Source organism: Pituophis catenifer, unplaced genomic scaffold, assembly GCF_029215685.1.
Source record: "Pituophis catenifer annectens isolate HBS135680 unplaced genomic scaffold, rPitCat1.0.hap2 SCAF_10, whole genome shotgun sequence".
NCBI classification, from domain to species: domain Eukaryota; kingdom Metazoa; phylum Chordata; class Lepidosauria; order Squamata; family Colubridae; genus Pituophis; species Pituophis catenifer.
The window spans coordinates 1,918,146-1,944,411 of NW_027256890.1; the positions used below are offsets into that span (position 1 = coordinate 1,918,146).

Below are 26,266 nucleotides of genomic sequence, written 5' to 3' on the forward strand. Positions count from 1 at the left end.
CATTCACTCGTGCGCTCGTCACCTCCCGGATTGACTACTGCAATGCTCTCTACATGGGGCTGCCCTTGAAGACCACCCGGAGGCTTCAGCTGGTGCAGAATGCGGCCGCGCGGTTAGTGATGGGAGCGTCCTGACACTCTCATGTTACACCCCTCCTGCGGGACCTGCATTGGGTACTGATTGCCCTCCGGGTGAGATTCAGGGTGCTGGTTATTACCTATAAAGCCCTACATGGCTTAGGCCCAGGGTACCTGGCAGACCATCTGCGGCCAGCAACAGCTCCCCATCGCCCGGTGCGCTCTCACAGGGAGGGCCTCCTAGGGGTCCCGTCGGCCAGACAGTGTCGGCTGGCGACTCCCAGGGAGCGGGCCTTCTCTGTGGAATCAGCTCCCCCTGGAGCTCCGGATGGCCCCTGACCTTCGTTCTTTCCGCCATGACCTCAAAACATGGCTATGTCAGCGCTTCAACGCTGGCATAGAGAGCAGAGGAGAGAGAGATAAGCTCTGAACTTTTGCCTGCTAAATCCCTTTGAAGTCGGGTTGTCGTGGAAATGAGGGGGGATATTCCTGGGAAATGACGAGACAAGAAGTCTGAAGAATGACTTGGAAGATAGCCAATGAGAAGCAGAGATTTGGGGATCGGAAAGGGAGGGATTGGGGAGCAAAAGGTCAGTCTTGTCCGCATCGAGTCATGATCCGGTGGCTGTGCTCAATTAAAGAAAAGATTTCCTTAAAGATTGGCAGTTTGGAAATCATTTATTTTGAGATAGCACCGAAGTCTGACAGGCTATTTGGCCTGGCCGGATTGGACTGAAGGGGTTTTTTAAAGGGCATTTTATTGGTTTTTATATTTGAATACTGAATTTTATGCGTTTTTTATCGTTGTGAGCCGCCCTGAGTCCTTGGGAGAGAGGGCGGCATACAAGTTTAATAAAATAAAATAAAAAAATGAATCTTGGATTTAGCATGCAGAAGGCCATTAGACATCCTGCTACTTAAAAGAGTCCATATACTATTCTATATCTAAAGGCAAAGCAGCATCTACAGGTCCCCCTATTTATAACCATTCATTTGATAATGGTTTATACTTATGACGTCCTAGAAAAAGTGACTTATGATCCATCCTTAAAGTTACAACCATATGACCCCATAGTCGTAGTCATAATCTGGGTGCTTGACAGCCAACTCACGATGGTTGCAGAGTCTTGCAGCCACCTGATCATGACCTGAGACCTTCCCAGTCGGCTTCTGACGAGCAGTTAATTGGGGAAGCCAAATTTACTTAAATGCATGATTCACTTAATGACGTGACTCGCTCAACAATTGCGGTCATTATTTATTAAACTTCTATGCTGCTCATCTCATCCAGAGGTGACTCTAGACAGCTTATAATCAATAAAAACAAGATAAAACATTAAAACAATATTAACACTAAAATTGATTTAAAAATTGACAAAGGAAGGAAGGGAGCAAGATACACATTGAGAGGAGTGGGGTTTAAGCTTAATAACCAGGGTAAAATTGGCTATAAAATTGGATCCAGTCACCCGATGACTCACTTAACAACCATAGTGCTTAGTGACTGAAATTCTGGTCCCAATTGTGGTCAAGTCAAGGAGTTTCTATAAGACCACCGCATACTGAGGGAATATTCTCCTCAGGGAGGAGCTTATAGTCTTTCAGGGATGTTTTAAGAAAAGCGATTTCATGCATCTACTAAAATGAAGTGATCGTACAGATCATTGGTTTGTTAATTTTAAGTTCCTGCATGATGTGTTACTGGTTTGGTTTGCAACGGAGCTTCCTGTTCTGGGAGATCAGCTACATGTTTTTGACATGGGTAAATGGCCTGTTCATAATGAAGCAAACTGATTCCAAATCAGAGTGACTCAATCAAAAATAGAATTGGGGGGAGAAAAAAACCCTGCGGAAATACCAATTGTTGTGCATATGGTTTATTGCAACTATTTACTTTTGCTGGTATATTACACCAAACTTCATTGTAGTCAATGGAAATGACACTTTAGTACTAATTAATTTCGGATCAAGCCAAAAAGCAGTGCAGAATGGGAGTTTTTTTCTCTAACAGAAGAAACGAAAGTGGGAAAAGAACACACATCCTCCTACCCATCTGGAATCGGCCCCCAACGAATGCCAGGCTCCTCTGGGCTGCCCCTTCTGTGCAAAGGGAAACGCTGCTCCCCATTCCTCCCTTCCCTCAGGAATTAGCCCCTTCACCCCAAAAGCAGCCACTGCACACGGACTGACCATGGTAGGTTTATTCCAACAGAAACTCTGCAAACACTGGTCATCGCAGAAAGCATCGGGAGGGAGGAACTGAGTTACATGCACCACGACCTGCTGCTCTCCCAAGTGCTAATTAAGTGGGCACAGCCATCGGGAAGTGTGTCTATCGGCTGGTGTCTTCCCTATGTCCAAAGTGTGAACAACAGCCCCCTGGTTGCGTTTAGCTCACTGCAGCCCCAGGCTAATCACATTCAACCTGTCCCCCGAATGGCAAAAGCAGCTGTGCACCCACCATCCAGATGTTGTACTTCTACAGCCCAATGGCAAGCCAGCCTGGCAAAACACACATCCTTTTGGCCAAGGGTCTGTGTTGCAATACTTCAGTTTGATATCAGCAAGCAAACAAACAACATATGCCCATTTTTAATCATCCCTAGCCCTCCCCGCTTCCCGGAAACAGATCGTGTTCGAATTAAAATAATTTATCTATAGCAGCAAAAACACAAAAGCAAACCCAATAAATTGAAAGGAGGAGGAGCCACCTGCCCATTGATAAAATCACTTTGTGTGAACCACTGATGTGCTGAAGAGCAGCTTCTGCTTCTGCTTCTTTTTCTTGCCTCGTTTCTCCTCTGCAAAAGAAGAACAGCCATCGGGGCCTTTCAAAGCCTGCTAAACTATTGGCCAAGAGATGGTAGCCCTGACTGAGGAGGGATCTCCCCTCAAGCCTGGCTGCCGTTCTGACCGGTTCCCCTCCTGCCCCCAGCCAACATTCCCAGGCAAACAAGCGGCAACTCCTGTGATGTCTGCCTACTGCAGGTTACATCAAGGTCTCAATTCTATTTTGTTAAAATATACAGCCTGCCTGTTGTAAGTACCTCTAGGACACGGGTGTCAAAGTCAAGGCCCATGGGCCGGATCTGGCCCACAGGATTCTTAGATCTGGGCCGCGGGGCCGGCCTGGAAATAGCATCCCCAGGGTCATGTGATCAAAATTCAGACATTTGGCAACTGATTCAAATTTATGACGGTTGCAGTATCTTGGGGTCACGTGATCCTCTTTTGTGACCTGACAAGCAAAGTCAATGGGGAAGCCAGATTCACTTAACAACCTTGTTACTAACTTAACAACTGCAGTGATTCACTTAACTGTGGCAAGAAAAGTCGTAAAATGGAGCAAAACTCAATAAATGTCTCACTCAGCAACAGACATTCTGGACTCAATTGTGATTGTAAGTTGAGGACTACATGTATTCAGCTGGAGAAACTTAAAGACAGGTATGACCACGGTGGGACAGGTGTCCTGGGATGACTGAAGGAACAGGTACACCAGCTGCCCCTGCCTTTCTGCACAGAATGAAGGGCGAACGCCCTTTTCTCTGACTTACCTAAGAGGTGGTCAGAAGTGGATGGTTTGTCCAGCTTGAGGAAGGCTGCCTCGATAGCTTTGCTGAATGAGTTCTGGAAACTGGGCACGGGCACACGGTCCGAGTTGTCGCTCTCTGCATCGCTGTCTCCGGGAGCCGGAGGTGCCACAGTGGGGGTCTCTTCTGAAAAATGCTGCTTTGAGATTCCTGGAAAGGCTACAGATCTCACGAGGGAATCATGACCATAGAACTCTTCTCTAGTGGATCTCCATTGGCCAGGAAAAGATTAAGATCTTTCGCCTCCCAGGTTGCTCAGATGTTAATGAAATTTACAACTCTTTTGAATATTTCAGTACTGTTTTATGGCTTGCCTTGATTCATTTTACTTTTAATCTTATTGACAGAGGCTCATTTTACCACTACTGTTGGCTATTTCAAATGTGATGCACAAGGAAGGTAGGATTATCAATGGAGACCATCACTGCACAATTATTTAGAAAGGACTACTTTAGCAAGTGAATTTGTAAATAGTATGATTAAGGAAAATTGGTTAAATGGACATTAATCACCGATGCGAAGGTTTTCTAGAAGTTAGTCGATTGACTCTTTGTTAATGTATAAGTGTTTACATGTATTTGTGTTTTATGTTTGTTTATGTTAATAAAACTTAAAAAAAAAAAAAAGAAAGGACTACTTTAGAAAACTGCTGAATATAAACAGCAGCTCCCTCACCTAGTTAGGTGATGAAATGTCTGCCAGCCATCAATCTGAGAGAGAGCACCAAGGCCTCACAGGAAGGCCCAGCCCAACAGAATAATCCTGCTTACCTTTCTTCTTTGGCTGAGAACTATTCCATACTTCTGGTTTGGCTTTTCCAGCCCTCAGCATCTGAAAAGATACAAAATGGACTCAGAAACCTCACATGCTGATTTTTACTGATTTGGGAATCAAGCAGGATCATCTGTTTACCAAGCGATTACCAATAAAGCTGCTTGAGATAAATAAGAAAGGGAAGCCCAATTTCTACAATTCAAGAGTTACTCAGCCATGTAGGCCAAGTTCAGCCTCAACTTCTGCTCTCCATAAAATGAGAAGATAAGGTCTTGCAGGCAGCCACACGCACCTGGGCAAATGAGGGGAAGGCAGAGTCTTCCTCCAGACTGCCAATAAGGAACGGGGGACTGCCAAGGCTGGAAGATGACAGGGGAGTCAACAAGGACTCTGGAAGACACAAAACAGACAAATGAAGACTTGTTACTAAAGAGGCAGGGAATATAAATTACACACTTTTGATACTGTGCCCCCCAATTCCAAATTTTATTACATCATTAACCCTCCTGGTTTTTCAGATGTGGGCCTCCTGTAATTCTGGGGTCTCCAACCTTGGCAACTTTAAGCCTGGTGGACTTCAACTCCACCAGGCTTAAAGTTGCCAAGATTGGAGGCCCTTGCTGTAATTGATTTTCGGTCGTCTTAAGAGCTCCAGCTTGCAAATTTCTGCTGCTTTGCCTTTGAAAGCATCTGGCAGGCCTGCAGCTGCATTAGGGTTCCTTTGGACTGATTTAGTTATTATGCAAATGTTAAGTGTCACCACCAAGTGGTGGAGGAAACAGAATTACATAAGCCTTTTCAGAGCCATGGCAAAGTTTAAGACTTCAATTCCCAGCGTTGTTGGCTGGGGAATTCTGGAAGTTGAAGTCTGCCCATCCTTAAAGTTGCCAAGGTCAAGAAATGCTGCTTTAGAAGATGCTGTCGATGGCTGAAATTGCTTCGGCTGCTTACCTGACTGAGAAGTGGGACTTCCTCCAACACAAGGTGGTAGCAGGTGGCTCTGGTTCTCAGGGCCAGCAGGTTCTCCTGAGCAAGCGCTGAAGGCCGGAAACTGCTGTAGGTTCTCTAACGCAATCCGGACCTCTGGATCTAGACATAAAAGAAGAAGTTCCATTACAAACTCTAAACAGTTTTCTATTCAGGTACACTGGTCAACTGAAGCCAGGCCCCTTCCTTTTCTTCCCAGGAGCAAGGACTTCAACAGCACTGCGGCTTCACTGCTTGAAACAGGTGTTTCAACTTTGCCAAAGCCTGGCGTCAATGATCCCTTAATACGGGCTTTGCTTCCCATCTCTGCCAAACTAGGCCTAGACTTCTGCCTTTTCCCCTTTCATCCAACTGTGCCTGATTCTCGGAGGCTGCCTGGACAAGTCCCTGCAGTTTCCTTGGCAAGGTTTTTCAGAAGTGGCTTGCCATTGCCTCTTTCCTAGGGCGGAGAGAACGTGCTAGACACTTGGCTTTGTGCCCAAGGCAGGATTAGAACATGACGTAGCCGGATGCCTTCACCACTACGCCAAACTGACTCGCTATACGCCCACATACTGGGTGATGACACACAGATGAGCTGTGCCCAGGAGTGCCACTCACATTTGCCCTGCTTCTTGTTTTCCTCCATCTCAATTCTGCGTTCCCGACGCCGTTCATCGCGTGCTTTCTTCTGTCTGAGCCGTTTTCGTTTCTCAATGTCATCTAAGTTGAAAGGGAGTCTTGGTGAGATGGGCTACTGCAGGCACCCAAATCTCTGCTGTGCCCACCTTTTGGGGAACTGGGTGGCAGTTCCTCTCCCCCATCCCTCAGAAGCCCAACCCAGTACTTGGACTTCAGCTTTCACTGACTACCGAAATCATTCACGACTATGGATCAGTGGTGGGTTTCAAAATTTTTTACTACCGGTTCTGTGGGTGTGGCTTGGTGGGCGTGGCATGGCTTGGTGGGCGTGGCAGGGGAAGGATACTGTCAAATCCCCATTTCCTCCCAATCAGCTGGAACTCGGGAGGCAGAGAATAGATGGGGGCGGGGCCAGCCAGAGGTGGTATTTACCGGTTCTCCGAACTACTCAAAATTTCCGCTACCGGTTCTCCAGAACTGGTCAGAACCTGCTGAAACCCACCTCTGCCATGGATCCAATCTCTTGTTTCCAAATTCAACATTTCCATTAACTGCCTTTCTTTTTTCAACCCAAATTTCAACAACTAGATTTTTCTAAGCAGAGCAATTGTTTTTCCTCGTTAGTTTAATTTAAAAATGAGAGGATACTTTGTCTAAGCTGTTTTTTAGGTAGTCTTTCTTGTGGGTAATGTAAGTTGGAACTTGAAAGTAAAGCTGTTGACTAAAGTTGCTGACCCCGTCCCTGAGGATTTCATGGCCACGTCCATCCAGCTTCCTTAGGGAACAAGAGCAGAGCAGCTGGGGCTTTTCTCTCCTGCCCCAGAACAGCCTTCAGCTACAGCTTTCTTAGTGGTCTTCCTACTAAAGACTATGTGTGGCTCAACGGTGAACTCCCGCAAGATTTCTCGGGCAACTTTTTCTTGAAATCCTTTTTTATAACCGAAAGCAGAACTCCCAGAGATCCATTTTCCTGATCTCACCTGAAAACATCTGCAGTGTTTCCTTCGAAATGACAGGAGGCTTCAAAGCTAATTCGCAGATGCTGAACTCACAGGTGAGGGGCAAATGGCAGAGGTAACGATGACGCTGACGCACATCCTGCAGGCGGGAGTTGTGGTTCAGGGAAGAGAAATGGACCCCAAACTCTTCTCCCCCCCAACTCCCCCCTTCCTATTTTGTTACCAGACAAAATAGGCAACCCTAAGAGACTCCCAGAAAGAGTTTGAGCAAGGACTGAACTGAAACATCTCCTAGCAAAGGAGCTTTAATGCTCATCCAAGAGGCCCTGCATGGCCATCCCCCCCCCTTACCTCTGTCATGGAGTGGCCAGATATCTCCACCACGGTAGCCGTGATTCTCTCTGGACTCTTCTCCAGGCTCCCATATTCATGCACGAGGCAACGGACGTTCACTGGGTGCAGGTACAGACACTGCCCGTCTTCAGCTGCAGCATGAGAAGAGAAGTTGTAGGGCAGTTACTGTATGTACAGTTAGGATCTTAAAACAGCCCCTCAGGGCGAGACAGCATTTAAGCAGATCGAAAGTAGGTAGTTCTTGACTTATGACCATAATTGGGACCAGAATTTCCTTTGCTGACCTTGGTAGAAGTAATAGGAAGGAGAACTCTGGGTGTGTCTGCTGGCAAATGCAGCCTTGGGTTTTCCTGAGGCAGATGCACTCAAAATGGCTTCCCCTCCTTCACTTGTGCTTGCTGGATCCATGTTCCTCTCCACGCCGTTATCCGCTGCCGCCTCTGCCCTTTCCAAAGGTGGGGGATCTCCACTCGCAGGATCCACAGGAGGAGATCCCAGCAATTCATCATTGAAAGCAGAAAGGTATTCTGGAATGCACTGTAGCAATAAAAAGCAGTTAGCACCCACTGGTCTTTTTCCACTTAATTTCTTCTTTCTTTCCCTCTGTAGGCTCGAGAGAGGCCAGCACAAAGAGAAGGAAGGGAAACAATGGCCGGGAAGAGAAAACTGGAGAATCACACTCCAGAACAACGGCCAAATTTGTCTTTATTTTAAAACCAGGTAGAAACTGCTTGCAAAATGGGCAGCCTCGGGAGACAAAGTGTTCTCGGGGAATCTCTGGGTGGACAAAGGGCCTAGGTGCCTCACTTCCTGGCACTCTCGCACTGCTCTCACCACCACTGCACTCAGGCCACCCACAAAGCAGCCGAGAAGAAGATACTGGAGATGCTTCCTCAGGCATCCCCTTCCTGCTCATGGGCTGCTCAGTGCTAATCAAAATAGCAGGAGACCTTTAGGCAGAAAGGATCATCCACCCATGTTTTAAAAACCCATTTCCTTGTGAGCAAGGAACTCTCCAATGTCTGGCCACAAAACGGAAGAAACAGATATTTACAGGAAAGGATCTAATTTGGTGATCACGAACTTGGCCCCCGTCTCAACGCGCAACTGCAGCTGCCAGAATTTCCCTCCATTGGCCAGGCTCATTGTGTCTCGGTTGCTCTTTTCTTGACCTGCTCTAGATGTGAATTTCTTCACTATGAATACTTCCATGCTGATTCTCAGTAATCTTTCAAAATGCAGCACCCAGAAGTGGGTGGAACCAACTCTTAAGAGTTGTTACCCTCATGTGCAAGGCCACAGAAAGCGGGTCTGGTCCCAATTCATTCTAGGAAGCCCACTTCCTGTTCCCCAGCCTCCTTCTGAAGGCGGATGAAATGCGATTTAAGACCACACAAGTACTCACCTTTTCCTCCTGTGGTACTGCCAGAGTTTCTTTCTCAGAAGCTTCTGTCATGACTAATTTTTCCACAGCTGCAGTGACACCAGGAACATCACCGTCAGACATCAAGTGGCCTTCACGATCCTAGAAGGAAATCCAGTTATGTGACTTTAGAACCATATAATGTAAACCTAATCTATCTAATTTTTCTATTACTGAGTTAGGAATGTGGTCAATGCAATGTGCAAATTATCAGAAGAGTAAAAATCTTCTGATAATCTTCTGATTCTCAGTCATCCAGGTCATGGCTGTCCCAAAGATGCTTTTTCAAGAGGCAACTAGACTTTCTCGTTTTCCTTTGAAGATGTTTCGCTTCTCATCCAAGAAGCTTCTTCAGCTCTGACTGGATGGTGGGAAATGGAAGGATTTATACTCCTTGCAGACAGCTGGTCATTTGCATCCTTTTAGAGGGTCCTTGAGGCCACTTGGAGGTTTGTCTGTGTCCTCAGGGTCACCTGAGTGGTGCAAATGGGGATGAAGCCTTCTGGGCTACAGGATGTTTTCTGCCCTTTGTCTCTTCACTGTTGAAGACAGGCACAGGCTATCAGGGAAGAATCTGTGTTGTTTGAATCTCAAACTGAAGCACAAATGGTTCCAATTTTTTCTGGAAATCCATTCATACACCCACCCCATTTGAAGGGTGCTCATCACAAAGTGCATAGTTAAAAGTCTATGGAGATTCTCAGTCATCCAGGTGTAAATCCTTCCATTCCCCACCATCCAGTCAGAGCTGAAGAAGCTTCTTGGATGAGAAGCGAAACGTCTTCAAAGAAAAAACAAGAAAGTCCTGTTGCCTCCTGAAAAAGCACCTTTGGGACTATCAGTAAGTATTAATAACTTATTTTTGCCAACACCCTAAAATCTTTATATTTTACACAATACTTCCTATTCTGTGGACCCCATCCTGTCATGTAGTTTGAATAAACAAACACAAACTATTCCAAGGATTTCTAACTTGCATTTTCTGCAGCTACTTGCTTAGTGACATTTTTTGTCCTCCTCCTGTCTTCCATTCTCTGAAACTTCTCTGAGATGATAAATTGAAATTGGAGACACCATCAATACCTACCTTCTGTTCCCTAAAGCACAACTGATCCAACCTTAGAAATTTCAGCTCACTGTTATTTCCTGAATGTGACTCTATCAAACTCGATTTTCATCTTTCAGTAGTTTCTCAAGAGTTATTCTATGAACTGCATAACCTCTTTTTGGTTCATTCTTAGGTTCAGCTTTCCCGATATCAAAACTAGTTTGCTCTTCCCTAGTGATCTTCCAGCTTTTTGAGTTTCAGTAACTTTTGCGCACCTACAACAGAGTGACATACTATATGCTAAATAAATAAATAAATAACCTACAACAGTTGCTCCTTTTTTTTCTTTCCAGAAATGACTCATAACTGTCCTTTCCATATATTCTTTTTCATGAACTTCCTTTTGTTTTCAGTAATTTTATTCATTAGCTTCTTTTATGAAGGAATCCAACTTAGCTTTGCTTTATATGTTAACTCAAATCTGGATTCCTATTCCCTTCTCTATCAAATAAATCCAGGATTACACGGCACTTTCTCTTAACGTTGCTGCTCCTTCCACTTTCTGGATTAACTTTTCTATTTCACTTAGCTGGTCCTCTACCCACTGAAAGTGAAAGTTGCCAGAGAGGAAGTCCTCCATGGGCTTCTTTGAAAGATCTGCAAAGGGCTTCAGGAATGCTTCATCCACAGCAGCTTAGGTGGGTGGGTAATCAATAAGATATCCTCGACCTACAATCACAATTGAGCCCAAAATTTATGTTGCTAAGTGAGACAGTTAAGTGAGTTTTGCCCCATTTTACGACTTTTCTTGCCTCAGTTGTTAAGTGAATCACTGCACTTGAAAAGTTAGTAACCTGGTTGTTGAGTGAATCTGGCTTCCCCATTGACTTTGTTTGTCAGAAGGTTGCAAAAGTGTATCCCGTGACCTTGGGACACAGCAACTTGGGACACGCATAAATATGAGTCAGATGCCAAGCATCCGAAATTTTGATCGCATGACCATGAGGATGCTGGGAAGGTCGTAACTGAAAAATGGTCGAAAGTCACTTTTTTCCCACATCTTGTAATTTTGAACAGTCACTAAATGAACCACTTGTAGACACTATCAGTGATGGTGCTTTTATTCATCTTTATTTGTTCCTTCTTTCTAATAATTAAAACCATATAGGGTCATTTCTAATTTTTATTTTTAGAATCATCATATTGTGGGGCAGATTGGAGTAACCCAGAAAATATCATGATCAAGCAAAGAACCAAATCTCAGGTCATTCCAATCCTTGTAAAATAAAACACAGTGTGCAAACTAGAAATATACAGGCTACTCAAAACAAACAAACTAACTAACTAACTAACAAACAAACCCAGACCACATTAAAACAGGGGTCTGTACAAGGAAGTGTTCCAAGCCAACGGCTGCCATTCTACAAGCCAGTACATCACACTGATTTCCATCCCTCTCCACACATGATCTCCAAAGTTTAAAGGATTCTCCACCTTCAGTTCCTGCAGGGCTGCTTCAATAAAACATGCTTCAGGTGTATGTTTTTCCTCCTGGTACTGATGCAGAAGGGCCATCTTTTCCTCCAAGATTACTTGCTGGAGGACCTGAGCCTCAGAAGCCAGAAGCAGCTTTGAATACTGGCTGCGCGGCTTATCTGGATGAAGAAAGAGAGATACATTGCAACAAACGTTACCTCGTCTCATTTGGATCTATTGGACATCAATACCCCACAATGCACTCTCAAAGCAGCTTTGTTAAGGAGTTACATTAAAACTTTGTCTTCAATGACAAAATAGTTAAGGTTTATAATGAAGAAGAAAATCTGCAAGACTAGAAACAACTTCTAGTTGCTTCAGGCTGTCTAATGAGAGTTTGTGTGATGCCTTTAGAGAGCAGGGATTGATTTTCAGTAATGTACAGACTGACCCACTGTAGAGCAACCGATCTCAATGGAATTAGAGCTGCTCCTTTCAGTAAGTTTCACAGGAGATACAATAACTCTGGAAGCAATTGGGGTTCATTCTGCACCCAGCTCGGGTTTGCAGAACTCAAAGCAATCTCAATTCACAAGACACTTGAATCCTCAACATAGAACAGAACACAGAATAGAATAATAGAGTTGGAAGGGACCTCAGAGGTCTTCCATTCAACTCCCTGCTTGAGCAGGAAGTCCTATACCATTTCGGACAAATGCTTGTCCAGTCTCTTTTTGAAAGCCTCCAGTGTTGAACATTAGGAAATTTCTCCTTAGTTCTAGGTTGTTTCTCTCCTTGATTAGTTTCCATCCACTGTTTCTTGCCTTACCTTTTGGTGTTTTGGAAAATAGTTTGACCCCCACATCTTTGTAGGAGCCCCTCAAATATTGGAACACTGCTATCATGTCACCCCTAATCCTTCTTTTCATTAGACTTGAGTGTAGGAATTGACTACACTTAATTCCTGTAACCACTGTTGGTATGTTTTAGCCTCCTAATCAGAATAGAGCTGGAAGAGACCTTGGAGGTCTTCTAGTCCAACCCCCTGCTCAAGCAGGAGGCCCTATACCCGTGATGGCGAACCTATGGCACACGTGCCACAGGTGGCATGCGGAGCCATAATAGTGAGCACGCCAGCTTAGCTTTGGGGCGCATGCGCATGCCGGCCAGCTGATTTTCGGGCCTTCTGGGCCCACCAGAAGTAGGGAAACAGGCTGTTTCCTGCCTCTGGAGGGCCTGGGGTGTGTGTGTGTGGGGAAGGCCCGTTTTTCTTTACCTGGTTCCAGATCCTCTCTATGCATCTGGGAAGGACGAAAACAGCCTTTCCCACTCCCTTGGAGGCCCTACGGAGGCTGAAAGGGCCCATTTCCCGACTCTCGGTGGGACAGGAAGTCCCCAGCCTCCAGAGACTCCTAGAGAGGCTCCTAGAGAGGCTCTGGAGGCTGGGGACAGCAAAAAATGTCACTTCCTGTCCCACCGAGAGTTGGGAAATGGGCCCTTTCAGCCTCCGTAGGGCCTCCAAGGGAGTGGGAAAGGCTGTTTTCGCCCTTCCCAGATGCATAGAGAGGATCTGGAACCAGGTAAGAAAGAAAAACGGGCCTACCAGGCCATCATGTGCCAGGAGCGGGGGTGGGTGGGGTTGCGTGTGCATGTGCATGGGCACATGTGCGCATGACCCTCCCCCGCCCCGTCTCCTGGCACACAATGGCAAAAAGATTAGCCATCACTGCCCTATACCATTCCAGACAAGTGGCTATCCAGTTTTTTCTTAAAACCCTCCAGTGATGGAGCCCCCACCACTTCTGGAGGCAAGTTACACTCTTACCCCCCAAGTGAATCGGCTGCTCCACGTGGGCGAGCGCTGACTTTGGCAGTGCCATCAAGGCTCCTTTCTTCCGCTGCATGAGCTGCATTGTTATTGTGTCACCAATTGCATACTGACGGGTTTCTAGAGCCACAACACTGTAAAAAAGAAAAGAAAAGGATAAGCAATGACAACTGACTTGGTACAGGAGGAAAAGGAGGCCTCCCTCAGGGACTCTCTATACCTTTTGAGGTCCTTCTTGTGAATAGAGCCGTAGCAGATGGGGCACTTACTCCAGATCTTCTCACTCAGGGAGAGATAGTGCAGGATGCAGGCCCAGCAGAAGATGTGCCCGCAGTGAGTGATCTTGGCAGCAGTGGGTGGGTATAAGCAGATTGGGCAGGAGGGCACTTCATGGCTGTAAATCCGCTGAAAAAGTACAACAGAATCCCATTGATAAAAACTGAACTCTCAAAAGGTGTTCTTCTTTAAAGAGCAGAATATATTAAAACAGGATGTGGGGAGCTGGCTATTTAAAAGCCCAGCCATGAATAAAACTGTAAATCAGGTGGCTATCTGATTTATATTTAAAAAAAAACATGCTTCTCTCAGTAGCACTGAGAGGTCATTCCAGCACCTGCCAAATTTAGCAATTTCAATGGAGAACGTAAGAAAGTATCCCTGAGAAGTGACTCTCCAGGTTTTATATGAAGTTCTAGAGAAAAGCAGTCCCACAATCAACTTTCACTTCCACTATCAAATCGCTTGTACCATGCAGAAAAATTTAAATGTGCTCCCCTGCAATTTTCTTTCTAGTTCTACATGGCATAAAGCAGGCTAAATCCGATTCCACTGTAGAATATGTTAACCACCAGCAAATGGTGGAAAACTAGAATTAAAAGCCTAGGTATTTAAAAGGCCTGACCTGCTTAATTTGGTTACCACTGATTGTCCACTTATAGAAGCTATATATTGTGATGCTTTGTGAATACAGTCACCTGGAGTTTGGAATGGCTGATTTCCAGCTTTTTGTCTTACAGCCTGACCCTATTGCATGTAAGCTTTGTGGTGTTCCCTGAGACACGGGTGACTGCATTATCAACATGTAAAAAGAGAGCAATAGCAAAAGACTTATATACCGCTTTACAGCCCTCTCTAAGGGGTTTACAGAGTCAGCCTATTGCCCCCAACAATCAAGGTCCTCATTTTACTCATCTCGGAAGGATGGAAGGCTGAGTCAACCTTGAGCCTGGTGAGATTTGAACTGCCAAACTGCAGTCAGCCGGCAGTCAGCAGAAGTAGCCTGCAGTACTGCACTCTAACCACTGCACCACTGTGGCTCATGGAAGTTCAGATGGAAGTTGGTTCATGAGTTCAGGGCAGAAATCATGTTTAGCCGCCACCTGTATCGATAACATAAATGTTTCACTTAATGAAGGGGTCAGAATGCAATTTGACTCCTTTAAATAAGGAGTCCTGGAAATAAAGTTTGTCAGTTTGATACTGGGCAAGCCTTTGAGATATATGTGTGTACACACTCACACACATATATAGGGTGTTTTCATATGGCATCGTTATCAGCTAGAAAAAATGAGGCGGCTAATTTGCTCTCTACCTTCTTTTGGGGAACTGTAGTTTTGAATTCACAAGTTGCCTAATGAGGTGTGTGGAGGACTTCCTTTTCTATCCTGAATCTCTCCCACCAGCCCTAAGCTGACTACAGTACTTGTTTGAGAGAGAGAGAGAGAGAGAGAGAGAGAGAGAGAGAGGGAGGGAGGGAGGGAGGGAGGGAGAGAGAGAGGGGGGGGAGAGAGGAAGAAGGATACTAACCACTTGTTGCACAAAATCCCAGTTGACCAAGGTATCTGGGTCAGTGAAGTGAACCGTGTAGTCCTGATCATCACGCACCACAAACTGGCAGCTGCAAAGAATATGAGGGATTTAAAGTTAAAAACTCATAACAACCACCTGAAACTGATTATATAGAAATGATCCAGGAAGACAGATATTCAGATGAAGTAACTGCTAACAATTGTCTACAACAATCTTAAAACAACACAATTTATCTTTTCGATGAGTCTAACTGCAATCCAAGGACATACAGCGCTCTCAGAAATCAAATATGCCAAAGAGAGAAAATTGAAAAGTATCTGCTTTTTAACCTTCCAAGGAATGCTCTCAATTAACCAGAACTGCATTCACTATTTATTTCTACAAATAAAATAATGCATATTAGACCTTGGCATTAATAATTTCATAAAGCTATGTTGTATTGGACATATTTGAATTCACATCACTAATACTTTTCTTTTTCTTTGTTTTGAATGAATTCAAATGCAAGCAGCAATTTAAATGCATTTCAAATACAACAGAGCAATGAGAGTCAAATTGCCAAAACAGCTTCAAATGTAAAATATAAACCCAAAGTAAATGTTTCCATGGAGAATAAAAACTACAAAACAGCAGCTGGAAGCAACAGGCGGGAACAGCACAGGAACCTGATTAAATTCTCCCTCAGATATTTATGATCCAGACCGAGCTCACACTCACTTGGCCTGAAGGAAAAGCTCCTTGTTGAAAGGTTTGTTTTCCCATCTGTTTCTTCTTCCCCAACTGCCATGGCTGCTCCCATCAAAATGGCTAGTATGGCCACGAGGTTCAAATGTAAAATTCAGCAAATGGTTCAGATTAATCTTCTTGGGGCCAGAGAATTGGGCAGGGCTGAACTCTGCCCGCTGAGTTTCTGCTACCTGAGAAAACAGACAATTTAGTTTTTGTTTTTTTTTATTATTAGATTTATATGCCGCCCTTCTCCGGAGACTCAGGGCGGCTTACAGTGCGTTAAGCAATAGCCTTCATACTTTTGTATATTTTATACAAAGTCAGCTTATAGCCCCCACAAACTGGGTCCTCAATTTACCTACCTTAGAAAGGATGGAAGGCTGAGTCAACCTTGAGCCTGGCAAGATTCGAACTTACTTTAATTGCAGACAGCTGGTGTTAAATTACAGTGCTTAGTCTGCAGAGCTATCCAGGCTCTTCCCTAGTTTGCAGGAGTTGCAATAAAAAAACTTTTACCAGGAAGATGAACGTTTGGCCAGAACTTTGGAACAATCTCTTGGAGGAGGGAAAAGCAAACTACAGCTTTATTTTTGCCAAAAATATCACATAACTTTCCCAAGTAGGAACAGAGTTCAAACTAAAGAAAGCTTTATTCTTCTTATAAGCCAAGAGCTTATTTTTCTGTAGCCCTTTACATCAGATAGCATATGATTCACGTGCAAAAGGACACTGGACTTTCCTCTGACATTATTTTCTATATTATCATCAAAAATCTTTTAAATATATTTTGCTTTCAAAGGTCATGATCTGGAAAACAGCTTATACATCCCTTAAAGCAGGGGTGAAGTTCAGCAGGTTCTGACAGGTTCTGGAGAACCGGTAGCAGAAATTTTGAGTACCCTGTTTCCCCCAAAATAAGACATCCTCTGACAATAAGCCTAATCGGGCTTTTGAGCGCATGGCAATAAGGCCAAGCGCTTATTTCATGGTTCATAAAAATATAAGACAGGGTCTTATTTTCGGGGAAACACAGGTAGTTCAGAGAACAGGCAAATACCACCTCTGGCTGGCCCCAGAGTGGGGAGAGAATGGGGATTTTTCAGTATCCTTCCCCTGCCATGCCCACGAAGCCACTCCCACGAAGCCACTCCCACAGAACCGGTAGTAAAAAAAATTTGAATTTCACCACTGCCTCAAAGTATAGGTTAAGAAGGATTTGCCATTTACTGTAATTTTTTAAAATATACAAATAGAAGCAACATCAACAGTCAACCCTCCAGTTTTATTTGAGTCTTTCGACAATTAAACATTTGAGGTAACACTTCAATCAGATGCATTTTTTGGTAATGAGCCTCCATCATCCTTGAATATGAACTCACCTAGACATAAGGTAAAGTCTTAAACATCTACAGCTTATATACCTGGGAAATGCTGAACATTTATCTTTCTTGAATTCCACAGGCTGGATAGGGACAGCTGAAAGGCCAGATGTGACCCGCAAATGTCCAGGCCTGCCATGTTTAATTGCCACATTTGATAGAACTAAGAAAAAAATGTACATGCTAATGCCAACATTCCTTTCTGTACACATTTAGAAGCAAAGAATCCATAGTAAACTCTTGCATTTTTGCAGAAGTAATTTGGCCATTATTTTTTCATGATAGGACATTATTGTTTTATTTTTCCCCCCACAAGCATGAAGGTAAGAATATTCAGTTCAATTGTGTTTAATTTAAATCTTACCGACAAAGAAATAGAGGTAGACTAATATAGTTATTTCAAGCTGATTAGTTCTCATCAGCTAGCCATACCCTTCTGGGATTTGAACCTGGGCCACTTGCATATTAGGCAGATGTATTAACCTCTAGGACATGGTCTCCCCTCTCTTTGTCAGCTGTACTAGGGGGGAGATTAAGTGTTTTTCTGGTGAGACAGATCTATCAGGGCAACCTTGTCTACCAAACTATGGGATGGAGCATATTGCTTCCACTTTTGTCTTTCAGCCCCAATCCAGGAGCCTTCGCAGGCAGTCACTTCCACAACAAACTATTTGTTGTTTGATACAGTTGCTTCCACGACAAAAAATAATTGTCGTGGAAGCAACTGCCTGCAAAGACTCCTGGATTGGGGCTAAAAGGCAAAAAGCGGAAGCAGTTACTCCATTCCATATCTGGGTAGACCAGGTTGCCCTGTTAAAAAACACTGAATCTCCCACCTAGTATAGCAGACAAAATGAGGAGAGCCCGTGGCTTAGAGGTTAATACATCTACCTAATATGCAAGTAGCCTGGGTTCGAATCCCAGAAGGGTATGGCTAGCTGATGAGAGCTAAGTAGCTTGAAATAGATCTATACTAATCTCCCTTTATTTCTTTGTTGGTAAATATAAATTCAACACAAAAAATAGTTTGTCACGAAAGCCTGTGAAGGCTCCTGGATTGGGGCTGAAAGACAAAAGCAGAAGCAGTATGCTCCATCCCATAATTGAGTGGACCAGGTTGCCCTGATAGTCTCACCAGAAAATTATTGTTCAATTAAATTCTTATTTTTAATCTGCATTTCACATTTTTAATGAGAGAAGAAAAATAGAAGTTTCTATTGTGTCAGAAAAGAGAGATAAGACAAAATATTTATTTAATTAAAGCATGTAACTGTCCCAGTAAGGGCAGGATCTCACCTCATCTCGTCTTCCACCATTAGAAGAAAGGCTAAAAGATTTGCTGCCGCTGTTCTGCTCCCCCCTCTGAGGGGGCATCTTGTTAAAAGCTTTGCTTTTCTGTGAAAAGGAGCGACGGGACTGGCTGGGGAAAGTCTCATTTTTGGGATATGAAGTTTCTCTCTTACGATTATAACGCTGTCTGGATCCACTTGCATTTTTCCCTTCTAAAATAAACAGGAAAGGAAAATAATGTTCAGCATTAAGTTAAAAGCAATTCCTAGCAGAGCAGGTAACTTATATCGAGCCAAAGTGACAGCCAGACTGGTAACACAAGCAAAAGCTTATCTAGAGAAACCTACCACATAGCACTTTCATGACTTGAGGGTGAAGCCAAATATCTTTATTTAATGATCTTGCAAACTGAAGATATTTTGATCTTAAAAACTATAACATTTTTCTGACCCTTGTGCTGACAAAAACAAAGATCGCACTAATAGAAATGTTACTATGTTTACTTACAACAGGAAAGGATTACTCTTATCCTCATCCTCAGAATCGCTTAGGAAGAAAGCGGGTTAGTCTATGGTGGCCCAAAATCAGAAGGACCGATAGCCCCTTTCCAGACTAATTAAATTTTATTAACATTGGATTATTTGCTCAGTTGCCTAATTTCATGATTCTAATACTTTGAATCACCCCAAGAGAATTAGACAAGTAAACATACGTAAATGCTTTACCTATATATTTTTTTTCAAATGCTTCTGACAAGGAAAACATTGATCTTTTTAAATTTGAGATTTTGTACACTCAAGCTCTTTCTTCCAGCAATATTAAGTTTTCCACACATCGAAACTTTTTTCAATAAAATAAATTATTCTGTATGCAATCCAAAGTAATAATGTTTACTATCCAATGTAGGCAATACATTTACATCATCATAAGTTGTTATAATAGAACAGTAATTCAAGAAAGAAGCTGCTACTAGGATAGGAAGCTTGGGAGTACAGGTAGTCCTCAATTTATGACAACTGAGCCCAAAAGTTCACTAAATGAACTGTTGTAAGTTGAGGACTACCTGTATTACCAACCTTAAATTCCCTAAGATATAAAATTTAAAACTTTGTAATATAAATTCCCCCAGTTGGAAACAGATTTCCTACATGTGTGAAAAAGTTATATATATACAAATGACAGATACTATCAAAAAGGAGAGCAGGCATTTGTCGTTTCCTACTTATAAACTTTAAGAACATCCAAGGAGTTTCTTTCTCCCTTTAAAACAGCCAATGATTGACTGGAAATTATCAGAACTTAAGAAGTACTGTATATACTGAATTTTTGCAACTTTACTCTTGTATAGAAAGGCCTCTTTTCTAAAATATTTGTCATATATAATTTTAATAATTGTCATATAAATCATTTGGTAACCGCTAGGCAATTCTGTAGCTGCAGGATTGTTACCCCAGGCTTGGTAGAATGTGATGGTAGTGTCAGCACACTCAGCTATTTGCACCACTGCCCCGTTCAGATTAGGACTTAATCAATGTCTGCACACACGGCTGTCGTAAGCTAAAAGCAGCATTTTCTAAACGTGAACCTTTTATCTACAGAGAGCCTCCAGTTACTACAACAAAAAATTAGTTGAAAATAGTTGGTCAAAATGAATGTCGCCTTCTGTAGTGATGGAAAGCTTGTGGACTCTACAGAACCATTCTGCATTGTTGTGACCTGGAACGTCATCTAAGAGTTGTTAGTAAAGATATTCTATAAGGCAGTCTGGTGCAGTGGATAAAGCAACAAACAAGAAACCAGGAGGCCGGGAGTCAACAGTGACTTACAGGCACACACAAAATTGAAGTTGTTACATAAAACAGTATATCCTTTGATATCTCCTTGGTGGTAGCCTTTTCCTTTCCGAGTGATCCTTTCTGCAGATACAATTGAGCCCAATCCTGCAGGCTTTTAGAAGTTTTCCCAGGCATTTGGGTCAGGATGAATAAAATCCCATTTGGATGAATTACAGTCCATTTAGTCTTGATAGCTGCCCAATTAGTAATTACACTGCAGAAGATGGAGATCTCTAAAGAGTTGAACACTGGGCCCTATCTAACAAAATGAAATTTAATGGAGACAAAAGTAAGGTTTTGCACTTCAGCAAGAAAAATCTGTGAAAGGGATCTTGGAGTCCAAGTGGACAATCACTTAAACATGAGCCAGCAGTGTGTGGCAGCAGCCAAAAAAGCCAACACAGTCCTAGACTGCATTAATAGAAGGATAGAATCAGAATTACCTGAACTATTAGTACCGCTTTATAAAGCAGCCTTAGTAAGACCACACTTAGAATACAGCATCCAGTTTTGGTCACCATATTATATTAAAAAATGTAGAGACTCTGGAAAGAGTGCAGAAAAGAGCAACAGAGATAAGGGAATGAAAGCTAAAACATTTGAAGAATGGTTGCAGGAATTGGGTTTGTCTAGTCTAGTGAAAAGAAGGAATAGGGATGACATGATAGCAGTGTTCCAATATTTGAGGGGCTGCCACAAAGAAGTGGGTGTGTGTGTGTGTCAAACTATTTTCCAAAGCACCAGAAGGGAGACAAGAGTCAATGGATGGAAAGTAATCAAGGAGAGAAGCAACTTAGGAGAAACTTCCTAACAATGAGAACAATTAACCAGTGGAACAGAAGTTGCCTTCAGAAGTTGTGGGTGCTCCATCACTGGAGGCTTTCTTACACCAGGCAGTTGAGTCAGATGTTTAAATCAATGAGATGATACTGGGGTGTGAGTTTAAGTGGCATTCTTCATTTAAAAACAAACAATCCCAACCATAACTGGTTGCTAGCACTTGAGCCTGCCTTCATGAATCTGCTCTGTGGAAATGAATACCACTCCAGTCAAAAGAACTGTCTGACTAACTCAGAAAAAAAGACTTCAAGAGGCTAGAAGAACTCATATAATCATTGTCGAAGACTCTGACCTCCATCATCAAGCAGACAGGATACAAATGAAGAAAATGCAACATTAGTTGTCCAATAACAAATCACCAAATATGATGAAGCACAATAACACTCCAGAAGAGTTCAAAGAATAATGGCAAAGAAACTGCAGGTATTTTTGTGCTGCCTGATGTCAGTCTCTGTGTCTACCATAAGGAAAATACTGAATAAGAGCAAGATGTACGGGAGAATACCAAGGAAGTATCACACTCTGCAAAATACACTCTGCTGCCCATCAAAACTGAAGAAGCTTCTTGGATGAGAAGTGAAATTTTTTCAAAGGGAAAAAACAAGAAAGTTCAGTTGCTTTTTGGAAGAAGCACCTTTAGATTGCCTATCTCAAATTTGCCAAAGACCACCTGGATGATATAGAAGGCAACTGGAACAATGTTCAAAGGACAAATGAGATTAATATGTTTTTTTTGAATAATGAGAAATCTTAAGCTTGGAGAACACAAAGGAGTGTTCCATCACATTTCAGATGTGAAGCTTGCCAGCAGAAATAGTTGGATCTAGATCAGGGGTGTTACACTCTATTTTATTGAGGGCCATATCAGGGTTAGGTTTGATCTCGGGGGGCCGGAGGAGGTGGCCAGGGTGGGCGTGGCCAGCTCAACGCCACTTGTGTCAGGGGGCCGAGTGCTCTGCCACTAAAAACAGGCTCCGGAGTTCCGTTTACAGTTGCGATGGCCTCCTGCAACCCTCTGCCAGTGAAAGTGGAGCTCGGGAGGGCTGCATGCGGCCCTCCCAAGCTCAGTTTTCACTGGCAGAGTTACTGTTGTCTGGTCCTTTGCTCTTTTCAGGGCAGCCCCGCAGGCCAGGTCTAAGCACTCCGTGGGCCGTATGCAGCCTTGAGTTTGACACCCAATCTAGATAACTCAATCATTGATGGAACAATGGATTCTCTGCTGCCCAGACGAATGCCAGGTGAATATGGGATAGGCTGCCCAATGATCAACAGGTACCTACAGGAAAACATTTGGTTCAAGTCACTGGTGCTGAAAGGGGCACCACTGTTACCGCATCTAAAACTTCACACACTTTTTCCAGTGAGGTCACTGAAATGTTGGCTCATTTCTCTGTGGTTTTTTTAGCCAGAATCTCTCTCTATTAAAATGACATGGATGACACTCAGATTACACGATCTGTGGTCACAATACTGGACATTTCTCAAGGGCTCATAAACTTTCTTTTACCACTGAATCCAGAGCAAAATATACCTGCCCACAAAGCAAGCAGGAGTTAAGGAATGAGCTCTACATGAGATTTGTTTAATAAAGGGGTACCCCTGAATTTAGTTCAACTGATGACTTCATGAACATGTTGGCTTCCACTGCTTCCTTCCATAAACTTTTTTGAATCTCCTCTAGATTAAATTAGCTGACATTTCCTATGGTCTCCAAAAATTAACCAGGACCAACCTCGCTTAGCTTTTTAAGCCACAGTGGCGCAGTGGTTAGATTGCAGTACTGCAGGGTACTTCTGCTGACTGCCGGCTGCATGCAATTTGGCAGATCGAATCTCAGGGTTGACTCAGCCTTCCATCCTTCCGAGATGGGTAAAATGAGGACGCAGATGGTTGGGGGCAAGAGGCTGATTCTGTAAACCGCTTAGAGAGGGCTGTACAGCAGTATAAGTGCTATTGCTATAACAAAAATGAGGGTGGTGCTGTCTAGATTCAGTTTCAAACATAGCATCCTTGTTAGGATGACCTAGGAGGGATGACCAAAGTCTTTTGATATGGGAATAAAATATTCCAGAATGTTTTAGTTCCCTCCAGAATATGCCAAACCTCCCCTTAGACCATGTCATTTCTAGAAGTAAATAGACATGATATTCCAGATGAGGTCTCTAGTTTGAAGCTTATCTAGCCCCCGACAACTGATACTGACAAACTACTTCCATACCACTCCCAAGAAAAAGGCAGACACGGAGAGTCAGGCTCAACTCATGGGTGTCTGTTTTTCCAGCTCTGCAAAACGATGATGCCTCCAGGGCAAAGGAGTGTTTCTTTTAATCTAAGGCAATTGGCAGTTTGTCACAGAACAACAACTGCATTAAGAAAAATGGAGACAAGGATGCCTCACTGATCATCATCTGGTGACACTGCCACCAGAGGTTATTGGAGTGAAGACTTACAAATGCCGTCTGTCCAATTAGTTTCATCTCATTTAAAGGCTGCGAATGTTTAGATTAAACATTGGGCTTTTTAATTGCAACACTCAAGCATTCCGAATAAAGAAAAACAAATACAATAAAGCCTGGAAATCCAGCCAGCAGAGTCCCTTCTTTATCGGACAAACAAATGACAAATTCCACCGACGTATTTGCTTTGACTTTTTCAACATGCTGTACCTTATCTCCACTTTATATATTGGCTATATAGCAGATTACAAGTCGTTTCTAAGCAGGCTTTCCCCTATGGAAAGAAGCTCCTAACCTCCCAAATTAAAAAAACAAAACAAAAACCCAGCCTTAATTTAGATTCATAAAAAACCAGCGCCTTGCTGCACTCTTTAATAAGAACAAAGCTAAGATCCAACCCGGGGGGGGGGGAAGGGGGGGCTGGCAGCAACCTGGCTTGAAAGTGCTTCACCTTCCCTTTAAAAGGACAAAGGTCACCCCCATCGGTAGGAGGTTTTATATGTTGGGTGTGCAAGATTCGTGCAACCGCGTTCGGCTCCGCCGGTTGTAACAACCCAGGAAGCGGCTGCGGCTGCTTGGACTTCGCTCTAGGGCAGGGGTCTCCAACCTTGGACGCTTTAAGACTTGTGGACTTCAACTCCCAGAATTCCTCAGGCAGCAAAGCTGCCTGAGGAATTCTGGGAGTTGAAGTCCACAAGTCTTAAAGCGCCCAAGGTTGGAGACCCCTGCGAGTCCAGCGCAGCGTCTCAACCTCCTCCAACGTCCAGAATTCCCCACCCGCCCGAGGAATTCTGGGAGCTGAAGCCCGCCCCTCTTCAAGCTGCCGGGGCGCATGGGTCGGGGGGTCCCTCTGGTCCAGATGCGCGGCCTTACCCCCTTTGGGCTTGGACTCCCCCCCGGCCGGGCCGGCGGAGTTAGAGCGGGGCTGCTGCCCTTTGCCTCCCGTCGCGGAGGAGGATCCGGGGCCGGGGCCGCCGCAGGGGCTGTTCTTGTCCATGGCGTTGGCGGGCGGGCGCGGGGGCGCCGCTACGGAGCGGGCGGGAGGGCGGCTGGCGGCTGGGGCCGAGGCCCAGGCTCATGGCCCGGCGGCGGGGTCGGCGCAGCGCAGTCGTCTCGGCCACCCTCATGGCGACATGTTCCTCACGGCTTCGCCCGGGCGAGGGAAGGAACGGGCCGGGATGCTCCGGTGCCGAGTCAGAGAGACAGAGAGAGAGAGGCGGCCTGGCGCGGCCGGGCCTGCGCCCCGCGGACGGAGGAGCGGCCTCGGGAGAGGGCGAGGGCCCGCGAGGCCTCCGCAAGCCAGGCCCGGCCTTGCGCCGGCGCCTCGAGAGTGGCGAGAAGGGGAGTCCGCGGCCAAGGGGAGCCGCCCGGTCCGCCTCAGCGCCGCCGCCGATGCCTGTAATGGCGACGAGTCGCCCACAGCCCTGACGGGAAGGCCCGGATGGAGCCTTTCTCCAGGGGGCGGGGCGCGCCGCAAAGCATGCCGGTCGCGGTGGTTCCTCCCTCAGCGGCCGGACGGACCAGGCGCCGGCCTCCTTTCCAAGGAAAAACTACGCCTCCCGACAGGCACCGGTTGAGGCTCGCCCAGCGGCCTCGTAGGCGTAGAGGCGGTTTTGGGATTTGTTTGGCAGGCCGAGCTTTGGGGCCGCTTGTTGCGGCTGAGCGCCTTGGGGGGGTGGCGGCTCCCTCGGTTCCTGTGCCCGGGGAGGCTGAAAACTGGGTGCCCGCACTCTTGGCCTCTCCTAACTTTTCTAAACTCTGCCACCGACTTGCAATAGTGGTCAGTCGAGTGGGGAGTGCATAAGTGCACTAACTTGCCTATCCTCACTGTCATCTTTATTCTCTTCTTCTTGTTTATGTTTGACAAATTCCAATAAATAGATAGATAGATAGATAGATAGATAGATAGATAGATAGATAGATAGATAGATAGATAGATAGATAGATAGATAGAATAGAGCTAGAGATATAGATAGATAGACTGACTGACTGACTGATAGACAGACAGAGATAGAGCTAGAGATAGAGCTAGAGATAGATAGATAGATAGATAGATAGATAGATAGATAGATAGATAATAAAATAAAATAAAATAATAAAATAAAATAAAATAAAATAAAATAAAATAAAATAAAATAAAATAAAATAAAATAAAATAAAATAATAAATAAAAGTCCCCTGGCTCCCAGTAAGACTTCTGGCGAAACTCTGTATTTTTCACCCCGAAACTCTCCCGTGGCTGGATTAACAGGGAGGGTAACCGTATTCCACATTCCTGCCTTATTCATGACCTAAATTCTGATTCCATTGCTGAAGCGATGAATGGTGGCTCAACCAGCCAGGGCACATAACTTTGTGAAGTTATGCGTAAATCAGCCTCGTTTTCCCCCTGGGGTAATTGCACTTAATTAGAGACGGGTGGATCTTGTTTTCCATGCTGTATACTTTAAAAAAAGAAAAACCGAAATATATATATTCTAATAAGGATTTTATTATACAAATAGAAAAACTAGCTAACTACATCTTTACCGGCAGCTTATCACTCAGACGAACAAAAGAAAAAAAAAACAGGAAGTTAGAAAAGAAAAATGTAGACATGCGCAGTAGCTCAAAGTTTCACAAGACTAGTCTTATCTCTGTTGCTATAGATACGCGATAAAGTTCTCTGGCAGGCTACCATAACGCTCAGAAAGGACACTCAGCTGACAAACACATAATGCAGTGACAGTATGGCTCCAGGTTAATTATGTAAAACGAAAGAGTTAGAAAAGCTGGGTTGTTGGACAAA

At 44.3% G+C, this 26,266-nt stretch overlaps 1 protein-coding gene across 3 annotated transcripts; it reads right to left on the reverse strand.

Moving 5' to 3' along the window:
* Positions 1–1,938: 1,938 nt before the first annotated feature.
* On the reverse strand, positions 1,939–24,923 carry RNF10 (ring finger protein 10). 3 transcript variants are annotated; one of them, XM_070951552.1, is made up of 17 exons: positions 24,352–24,923; positions 18,354–18,559; positions 15,667–15,866; positions 14,947–15,037; positions 13,361–13,545; positions 13,138–13,274; positions 11,331–11,491; positions 8,771–8,890; positions 7,650–7,902; positions 7,363–7,496; positions 7,033–7,150; positions 6,032–6,133; positions 5,396–5,533; positions 4,737–4,834; positions 4,441–4,501; positions 3,635–3,793; positions 1,939–2,878 (listed from the first exon to the last, which is right to left on the reverse strand). In XM_070951552.1, the coding sequence occupies exons 1-17, from the start codon at positions 24,473–24,475 to the stop codon at positions 2,805–2,807; spliced, it is 2,361 nt and encodes a 786-aa protein (XP_070807653.1). In that variant the 5' UTR covers positions 24,476–24,923; the 3' UTR covers positions 1,939–2,804. The 3 variants fall into 3 exon arrangements, with proteins under 3 accessions (XP_070807653.1, XP_070807651.1, XP_070807652.1); XM_070951550.1 differs by having other exon boundaries at positions 3,635–3,820; XM_070951551.1 differs by having other exon boundaries at positions 3,635–3,796; positions 24,352–24,922.
* Positions 24,924–26,266: the final 1,343 nt, after the last annotated feature.

Excerpts from the sequence above, each read along its gene's own strand:
- RNF10 (XM_070951550.1), bottom strand. The coding sequence starts at position 24,475 with ATGGACAAGAACAGCCCCTGCGGCGGCCCCGGCCCCGGATCCTCCTCC. Across the intron at positions 15,867-18,353 it reads ATGGTGGAAGACGAGATGAG|GTAGCAGAAACTCAGCGGGC; the intron begins GTGAGATCCTGC and ends CTGTTTTCTCAG. Across the intron at positions 4,835-5,395 it reads AAGTCCCACTTCTCAGTCAG|AGTCCTTGTTGACTCCCCTG; the intron begins GTAAGCAGCCGA and ends TGTGTCTTCCAG.